This window comes from Ailuropoda melanoleuca, chromosome 5, assembly GCF_002007445.2.
Source record: "Ailuropoda melanoleuca isolate Jingjing chromosome 5, ASM200744v2, whole genome shotgun sequence".
Taxonomy (NCBI): domain Eukaryota; kingdom Metazoa; phylum Chordata; class Mammalia; order Carnivora; family Ursidae; genus Ailuropoda; species Ailuropoda melanoleuca.
The window spans coordinates 79,110,232-79,120,106 of NC_048222.1; the positions used below are offsets into that span (position 1 = coordinate 79,110,232).

The 9,875-nt window shown below is 53.2% G+C and overlaps 1 protein-coding gene across 4 annotated transcripts in view; it reads right to left on the minus strand.

The window, feature by feature from the left end:
- Positions 1 to 7,631, minus strand: part of SCARA5 (scavenger receptor class A member 5) — a 118,727-nt gene extending 111,096 nt beyond the window's left edge. For all 4 annotated transcript variants that reach the window (XM_002914411.4, XM_011218660.3, XM_019794316.2 and 1 more), the window contains exons 1-2: positions 7,252 to 7,631; positions 3,021 to 3,138 (exon numbers count right to left, since the gene is read on the minus strand). In XM_002914411.4, the coding sequence (XP_002914457.1) occupies positions 3,021 to 3,132 (112 nt within the window). In that variant the 5' untranslated portion in view covers positions 3,133 to 3,138; positions 7,252 to 7,631. The remainder of the gene's footprint in view (positions 1 to 3,020; positions 3,139 to 7,251) is intronic.
- Between the last annotated feature and the right edge of the window lie 2,244 nt (positions 7,632 to 9,875).

Sequence of the window (9,875 nt, forward strand, 5' to 3'; positions counted from 1 at the left end):
CTGGGTTTTTATTCTCCTTGAGGCGGGATGCTTTGTGGGCTTTGCTCAGGGCGGCATCATGTTCCAACTTAGCTTTTCAAAGGACCACACCCCGAATGCAATGACCAGGTCTGTTTCGATGCACAGAATTCTAGAACTGGACAGAACCTCACAGAGACCTCCCCTCTACCCTGCCCCCATTTGGTAGATGAAGACATTGAGGCCCAGAGAGGGATGTGATCCAGTCCGGTCACACGGCCCTGGAGGAGTGAGTTAGCCTCCACCTCACATCTTCCAGCTTGTGTCCACTTCTGGGGTGCCAGGCCTCAGAGGACCCCTGAGGACTCTTTCTGGCAGGGCTCTAAAACTGTCCTCTGATCAGCTCTCCTCCCCCCCGCCCCGGGGGCCTAGAAAGCACAGTGGCTGAGATTACTGTTATTTTCAGTCCCTCTGGTTCAAATGTTCTTTTTAAATCTGGGGTTCAGAGAAAGAGACAGCAAGATGATGGAAGGGGTATGAGGCCTGGTGACACTTCGCACCTTTGGCCTCTCCCTGCCCTGGGGTCCCTGCCCTGCCCTTCCCCGACTTGCACCCCAGGCTGGCCCTGGTGCTCCTCCAGGCTCCCCCACCATGCTGTACCCCAGTTCTTTCTTGCCAAGCCAGTCCTCTCCTGAGGGGCTGATAGGGAGAAGGCGGGATCAGTTGTGTGAAAGCCAAGTTGGCCTCTGCTGACGGTGGAGTGCTGAGCACTGGCCAGTGACCCGGCCCTCCCAGGTGCCAGTAACCTGACAGAAGCGCTGGCCCAGCTTGGTGTGACACAGCTGGTGACACCTTTCCCCACCCTCGTCTTCTCTTACAAAATTGTGTTCAGTCTTTAAAGCCTTTTCTGGATGGCTTCTCCTAACTCCAGTACAGTAGTCCCCCCCTTATCCATGGGGGATACTTCCAAGACCCCCAGTGGATGCCTGAAACCACAGAGAGCACCAAACCCTATATGCACCGTGTGATAAAGTTTATTTATAGGTCAGGCACAGCAGGAGATTAACAACAATAACTAATAATAAGCAGAACATTTATAACAATATGCTGTAATAAAAGTTATGTGAATGTGGTCTCTCTCTCTCCCTCAAAATATCGTATTGTACCACACTCACCCATCTTCTGGTGACGTGAGATCAAATGGCTGTGTGATGAGAGGAACTGAGGTGAGTGACACAAGGCTGAGACTGGCCTTCTGATAATAGGTCAAAAGCAGGATCATCTGCTTCCAGACCACAGTTCGGTGCGGAGAACAGACCGTGGAAAGCGAAACCACAGATAAGGGGGGACTACCATGCTCGCACGTATTTTTGCCCACTTTATGTTATGGGTCGTTGTCCCCAGGCCAGTCCCTTCCACTGAGATCATAGCCCTTTCAGGACAAGGATGGTTCGATTTCTCTTTGGAGCATCCTTGCCCCCCCCCCCCAAAGCTTGACACACTGAACAGCCTCAAAATATGTTTGTTGAATGGAATTCAGAGGAAAAGCTACAGTGGTGGGCAGTTTACTAGGGCAGGTGGTGGGGGCTTATCAGTCAGGAGCCCAGATCTTGTCTCCTCTCCCTGCTGAGACTGTCCCTGACCCCTACATCTCTGAGCTACCCAACATTCCTTCCAGCACTCAGCACCTTGTGGGAGGAGAGACATGGTTAGAGCCAGATGGGGAGGCATTTCACTCTTTGAGTAATTTTGAGACAAAGGCAGCTAGCAGAGTGGAGGGAAAACATGGTGTTTGAAAGAGCCTTGAATAAAGGCCTGCATGGTGGTTAATTTCTGTCAACTTGACCGGTCACAGGTGCCAGGGGAAACATCATTTCTGGGTGTTTCCAGATGAGATCAGCATTTGAATTGGGGACTCAATAGAGCAGATTGCCCTCCCCAGTGGGAGTGGGTCTCGTCCAATCAGTTGAGGGCCTGAATAGAGCAAAAGGCAGAGGAATTTGCTTTTTGCTTCCTGCCTGCCCACAGAGTTGGGACATAGCCTCTCATCTTCTCCAGCCCTCAAACTGCGGTTTCCGCCATCAGCTCCTCTTGTTCTTGGGCCTTCTGACTTAGATCAGATTCCACCACCCACTTTCATGGGTCTCCAGCCTGAAGTTGCAGACTGTGGGGCTCCTCAGCCTCCATTATCCTGTAAGCCAATTCCTCGTAATAAATCTTTTACATATGTATATATCGCCCTGGTTCTGTTTCTCTGTAGAACTCTATCATAGCCTGTCTGCCTAATTGGCCATAAGTCTTTACGAGACTCTTCTGCAAACTTCATTCTATTCAGCTTTAAAGTGGGGACAATGCTCTCCTCCCCTAAGCTCACTGCAAAAAGGAGTGTGCTCATTCATGTAGCAAGCATTTATTAAGCACCTACTAAGGGTCAAGCTCTGTGCTGGATACACAGGATTCAGTCTGTTGGCAAGGTGCTTTGGGCTCCTTTGGAGGAAGCATCAGTTGAATTTTCAGTTTTAGCAAATGACCAGTACCCAAGGACGCAGGCCATCTGGGTGACCGGGATGAGGAACTCCTTCCCATGGCATGATCTGGGGCCTCTGAGCCAGGGGGAGGAGAAGCACCCTGATGAGGTATGCTCTCTCCTCACAAATGCTTCGAGAAATGGCTCGGGGGCGCCTCACCTGAGAAGGTCTGGGCTCACTGGCTCACATGCCTTTGCCTGACCCCAGCCTGACTCACCTAGAGGAGAGGAAGGCAAAGAGGCAAAAAGCCTGCCCTAGGAGTCAGGAGACTCAGTGCTGGAACGCCTCTGGGACTGACGAGCTCTACGATCCTTAATGCGTTCTCAGCCTCCAGCAGCTCATCTGTGAAATGGAGACACATCTTGCAGGTCACACAGATTTGCAAGGATGCGTGAATTCAAAGACCTTTCAAAGCATGAAGTTGCATATAAGAAGTGTTAGAGGGGCGGTCACCACTGCCCTGGGGCAATGCCCAAGGTTGGATAGGGAGGCAGGGCTGGTCCCGCAGTGCAAGACGAAGCCAGAGGCACTCACCATCCTCACACAGGTTCAGCTTGGACAGGCTCCTGCCATCAAAGGGCTCCTCAAAGACGGAGCTGGTGTCCCGGTCGCTCACCGTGTGCAGGTACATGGCCTTGTTCTCCATTTTGACCTGCGGCAGCAGCAGGAAGGATGGCGAGGGGAGAGAAGAGGGAGGAGGGAGGCAGGGGAAAGAGACAATAAGCTATAGGTGGACACAGAAATTAATGCACAGAACAAGGCGCCCATCCCCACAGCCCGGAGCCTGAACACCAGCCGCCTCTCATCGACAGGTGCTGTCCACTACGTCCTCGGGATCCTGAGCCCCCGCCCAACTTCCTCGGCTCTTGGGAAGGCCGAGGCCCTTTGGACCCTTCTGATCACGGGACCCATCCATTTGTCTCAACAGCCCTTGGTTAGGGCCAGAGTCGGAGCCAGAGGGGCCCCGAGGGCCATGCTTGGTGGGGCCTGGAGGACCTGACCCTCCTGACCCCATTGGAGTGACTTCCCAGCCTCTAGAGTTTGGGGCACATTAGAGAGACTTAGGCTTCTGCTCCATGTTGGAAATGTGCTGACTGGGCTGGCATGTTCCAGAGGATCTGGGTGCAGTGGGACCACAGCAGGGATTCATCTGGACCCGTGGCCTTGGTGGGGTCCCCCGGACACTAAGACCCGGGCAGCCTGAGACTAGGGGAGGGGCCAGTATCTGTGTCTGCATGGCCTCCTGAAGCCGGATCGCTGGGGCTCTGGGTCTGCCCCATGGCGCTCCAGGAATGTACCCAGTGACATGGGAAAACGGCACGCTATTTGAGGTAAACCAGCACCATTTCCGTAAGTGTGTACAACACTATCCCATTTTGTAATATATACACGTGTCCCGAGTCCGTGACAAGCAAGATTCCATTTGGAGATGTTCTGGGTTGCTCTGTATCAGAAGACTCTGGTGGGGATTGTGGGGATTTTGTGCTTATTTTTATTTGCTGGATATTCTGGGTTTTCTACAACGTGTTTGCATTCTTTGTATAACAAGAAAAACCTACATTTTGAGCCAAATTACAAAGTGTTTATTTACATAAAACACTCGCTATTCTCTTTCGTTCATATATGCTTGGTGATTTGACAGATTACTTTCTAATTTCAGCTCTGTTCCAGCCATAAGTTTAGCTTGACCTTCGGTCCTGATGCTCTTGGACAATCTGGTTATTGAACCAAAAATCCACTTTTAAAGAGCAAATTCTTTGGAAGATAAAAGCCCCTGGGAGGATGGATGGGTCCCAGGCCCAGTGTGGAGCGAACTTGACTCTGAGGCCCAGAGAGCCCAGCTAGGGGTCTACCACCTGGGAGGAAATGACAGGGTCCAGGCAGGTGGCATGGGATGGGGGGGGCACAATGCCTGCTGCCTGAAGGCAATCAGTTCCTCTTCGGAGGCAGAGGGAAAGGAGCCATCGGCACTGTGGCAGTAAATAGGGATAATGAAGGAGGAGCCTGGCTGAACCGCTCTGGCAGGCAGAGCAAAACCTAAACCCGTTATTTTCATGGCTTGATCCTTGTCTCCAGAGACTTTTGACTTCAGGGCTGAGAAGAGGTAGGAATGGCCAGTTGCCATACAACTGTCCTTCCGATGGCCCAGGAAAGACGGACAGGGGCTTCTTGCTCTTGTCACTTGAAGTAATGAGATGCCGCATGCCGTGCCACACAGGTGCGCACATGTGCACACGCACACATGCATGCTTGCACGGGCAGAGTGATCACAGCCTCTGCGGGCCTTTCTTCCAGCCTGCGCGAGAGGGGGGCCAGCGGGAGCCCACAGCTCTGCCAGGATCTCCCCTCCCTGCCCCAGGGGTTCCCGGGAGCCCCCAAACCACTCCCACCCAGCTTCTCTGTGCTGCGGTTATGTCCGGTTTGCTACCCTCCCAACACCCATCCTCCATCCAAGTCCTCCACCCACTATGAGCCTCTAGGTGGGGCCTCCTGAGCAACTCCACGGCTGCTAAGCTGCAGGGGACCCTCCCTTGTTTCACAAGCACTAAGTGCAGCACCCCTCCCTCTGGCCTCCATCCTGGGGAGCTGCAAAGCAGGAGGTCAGTGTCTCTTCTGCAAGGGATAATCCTCTCTGCCAAAGGCAACAGGCGCTGCTGCCCAGAGGTCACTCAGACCTCAATGGGGTGCTGCCATGCTGGCGGTGGGGGTGTGGCCGTGAGCTTGGGCCAGGTTAGCCCCATCTTCATTTCCACCTTCCCCTCTGCGGGTCAGCTCCTGGACTAGAGCTGGAATGCACGGCTTGTTATCTGGAATGTGTCTATAGGGCGGCCCCTCTGCTACCCCCTCCCCACCCCTGGGCTGGTGGAGCAGGAGCCCTGGGGAGCCTGCTGAGTAGAGAGGCCGGGGCGGAGCAGAGGCCAGATGTGAGTGAGATGAGATTGGAAGTGCTCAGCCAGCTCTGCTCATGTTTGTTACTTGGGAAAGAAACCTAAGAATGTTCTGTCTGCCCTGGGTTTTATTTTGAGCTATTTTTCTTTCTTTGGAAATGAGGGGCAGGAATTTGAACCCTTCGATCACTGGCCTTACAGCCTTTGGGGCCAAGTTCGTGCTCTCAGGCATGGTGCAAACTCACTGCCAAGCGCGGTGATAAAAGAGGGGATATGCACCTTTTGCGTGTGCCCATGCCCCAGGAGGTACAGACCATTCGCCATCCGGGATCTCTCTGCCCTCCCAGGGCCACTGTGAGGGAGGCAAGTAGCATCAGTGTGTCGTTCCCACTTTAAAGATAAGCCAATCTTGGCCCCAAGAGGCAAGAGTCAATGATGTCAGGCAAGGGTGAGGCACCAGGGAAAGGCGTCCCACCCAGGACACTGACCCAGCCACAAGGCTGCTTTGTCCAGAAAGCATGTTTCAGTCCCTCTCAGGAGCCACCTTTAGGGTCCCAAACCCGGCAGTGAAGAGGGTCAGTGAAGAGAGGCCCTGGGGCCAAGGAGAGGCTCTGGGAGCTGGAAGGGAGGGGACAAGGACTGTGGAAACATGAGCAGGGTGTGGACGCCAAAGTAACATATGGAGAAAGCTCAAGGAGCTTGGACTTTTGTGTTTCAAGTCAAAGAATGGGGCCTTGCTCCCCCAGGGACGGGACATCTTACTGGCCTCTTAGGGATGTCTGGATGCTACATTTTAGGGCTAAAGCCCTCAGATGTCCATAGCTCCACCCAAGGCAGCTCCACGCAGGCCTGCGCGGGGTGGGGAGCTCAGAGGACACGGGGTCCTGTCCTGGAGCCACTTCTACAACTCGGGAACCTGGCCCAATCTACTGAGCTCATTCGGCCTCAGGTCATCACCCCTCTGAAGGGGAGAAGCACATCTGCCAGCTGCCCAGTTATTTCCAGCCTCCGGTGGAATGGTGCACAGGGAAGCAAGGGTACACAGCGAGCTGGTGCTAGGAGTCAGGAGAGAAACATCCCCCCCCGCCCCAGCATCTTCTGATCCTGCCAAGCAGTTAGGCGAGGGAGGAGAGGCACGGTCTCTAGGTTCCTGAGGCTTCCCTCCTGCCAGTCAGGCCCAGAAACAGTGTTTTTTGGGATTCCCTTTGCAAAAAAGCTATTGTGAATAGAGACCAGAGTGAAATCTGGACCCTTACTCGCAAGTCACTCTCTGGGCAGCAGAAGGACTCGATCGATTCTTCCTGCTGGAAGTGGCATGAGCCTCACTTGTTGTGCAAAGACAGTGTGTCTGGGTTCCAGCATCTAACTCTGCAGGGCTCGCATCTTCTCTTTGAATGGCATAGCTTTAAACTCATCGAAACCAAGTAAAAATCCCCATGAATACGGCCCTCTCCTCTAACGGTACTTAGTTAACCTAGATCATAACCCGAAGCTGGAAAAGGGGCGGATGTTAAGCTCTCCCTTCACACATCCCACCAGTGGCACGCGCCATGTACACACACTTCACACATGGAGAGGGACAGTCACCTGCACCGTCGGCTCCCGGCATAGGCCCCCGAGCTGCGGCACGAGCCTGTCAGAGTTACAACTAAGGCAACAGCTTCCCCAAATGCAGGCTCACAGCAGCTGGATGGGGCCCCCATGGTCCCCACAGCTGGAACCTTCCCACCTGGCGCTGCACCTCCAAACTCGCATCCCGAGATGCCCGGACGCAGCGCCCTGCTCCGGCGGCCACATCCGGGTCCCCCACACCCGGGGACAGCTGCCTCTGGGACACTGCGCTCAGGTGCTAGGACAGAGTTAGGGCCAAGACTCACCTGAGCGCCCCCGCCGAGGCTGCAGAAGCGCCTGTCCCCTCAGTTCCCGGCGTTCGCCATGGTGACCGAAGAGCTGGCCGCTGTCACCGCACTGAGACCCAGGCAGCCCCGCGCGCCGCGTCCCCACGGCCAGCCAAAGCCAGACGGAGTCATAGAAGGAGGCTGCCCCGGTGCTCGGTGCACAGTGACTCGTCTCGGGGGGCACTTCTCCAGGAGGCTAGGGGCAGGAGGCAAAAACTCAGCCTTGGGCCTGACTCAGGCCTGTGGCTGGGGAGTCCCTGGGTTGGTGCCTCGCCTCAGTCAGCCACAGGCAGCGCTCGGGAGATGTTCTGTGGAGGCACCAGCGGCTCTGCTAGATACTGAGATGTGAACTGCAGCTGCTCTGGCGGCCAGTTTTTATAAATACAAAGTTCTTGGAGCAATCGCGGAAGCTCACGTGGGGTCTGGAACACATGCCCCCTCTGGTGGCCACTCTTAGCATTACAGCCCTGCCGTTCTCCCGATCCAGTCCAGAGCCAAGTCAGCCTCCTCTGGGGACTCCACACACCTCGTCGAAAACCCCACGCCAAAGGATTTTTTGAAAGCTTCTACAGGAGTGGCAGCTAGACCTGGCTCAGGAGCCACACAAGCAACCAGTCTTATAATAAACTTGTCTATAGGACCGAATTTGCGTTGCTCGATTCATCCACCCAACTTGGCCTAGAACTGATTTACGTGTTTTTCTGAAGCCACAGCCACCCCCAAAGGACACAGACTGGCCACACTGGAGCTATCCAGAAGAGTGTGCCATGAATGCTGAAAAATCTTCGCAAAGACAGTCTCAAATTACCTGAGTAACAAACCCAGCATTTAGGGAGCTCTGACCCTGCACGAGGGCCAGGGGATACAGGAATGAGTAAGACGGGCTCCCTGTCCTCAAAGGGGTTGCAATCCAGGATGAGTGGCACAATCAGGCACAAATAGCTAAGTGTGACCAAAAACATTTTCAAAAGGCGGTCTCGCCAAAATGTGAAGAGAGTAATTACATCCAGAGTGGGGTGGTGATGGGGAAAGGTGTCAGGAAGAATCCAAAAATAGCTTGAGCCACTGGCCGGCACTGTCAGTTTACAGGATGCCTGCTCCCCCTCCCCCACTGAGGACAGAGCTCTGAAGGTAATGGTCACGAAGACACCCCCATTGATTGGTTAGAAATTCAGACTCAGTACTAGAGGGTCAGACCTCGTACAAGAGAACAGTTTGCCAGGGCTCAGCCTTCCCCACAGTGCAGTTGCCAACCCACAACTGAGTCAGAAATGCCTTCGTCATTTTCAATGACTGATCCTCCTAACCATCTCTGGGAAGCAGCTCCAATAGGAGGCTCCATTTCGCAGAGGGAAAGCACAGTTGTAGTAGTAATAATAAAATAATAATAGCAAGGGGATGAGATGCAGGAGCAGGGAGGAGTTGGAGAGGCAGGAGGCTTGGGGGAGGGGAAGGGGAGAGGCAGGAAGTGGAGGAAAACACTCTATAGTCTATACCATGTGCTCGGCAATTCCGAGTGCTCTCCATATATTCACTCATTTCACATTGACAGCCCTGCAAGGTAAGTCCTGTTATTATTTCCACTTTCAGAGATAGAGACACTTAGTAACTTGTCCAAGGTCCAGCAGCTTACAGCAGCAGAGCTAGGTTCCGCCCTGGGCAGTATGGCCTAGGCTTTGTGCCCTAACCGTGCTTCCACACCGCCTCTTGTGAAAAAGCGTCCTGTGGTTACCCATCAGTTCACCAGCATACCTAGGAATGCGGTCTTAAAAACAGCCAGAACTGGGCTCAACATGCTCTGTCCGGGGATCTTTGTTGCAGGGTTGTGTATATTAGCAAGAAATGCCAGTGGGTTCGTAAGACCCTGGTGATATCCTCCTTCACTAAAACAAAGAACACTTTTTAATACTTCCGCGGTGGGGTGCCCTTGCCTGGAGGGGAAGGAAAGGAGGGGGACCCAAACGCAGTCCAGGCTTTTGGCCGAGCCTCTCCTTACCACTGATGATCAATGATACACAAATGGCAGAGTCTAGCGTCTGCACGTGAAACTCACATGTAGGCACAAAACCGTTAAACTATAACATTTCAGGAGGAACAAAGCTTATCTTTTTAAACCCCATCGTTTCAGGCAAAGGGCCATTTCTCTCTTTTGTTTCTGGTTCACTTCACTTCTTAAAAGGATAAGATTTGTGCATATTGTGACATGTACAGTAATTCCTTGTTTAATTTTTATTCTGTGCCAAGTAATATTCCATTATATACAGAGACCGCAGTTTGTCTCTTCACCTGTTGAAGGGCGTTTGGGCTGTTTCTGATCTTTGTCTATTATGAATAGAGCCACCCAAACAGGCAAGGGGACATTTGATAGTGAAGTATAGGAACGACCCGGAGGCTGGGTTTTCTCGTGGGTGAGAGTCCTTCGGGCAGCTGGTAGCTCAAATGACACCTCCTTATCACCTAAAATCAGTACGGTCCAAAAAATGGCTTGTTTCCATTCAATCACAGCAGTCATTTGTAATAGCCATTTTTCCCGATGGTATTATGAAAATGTGATAGCACTGAAGGATGAACATCACAATGCTGGGCTCCTGGACGCAACGTCC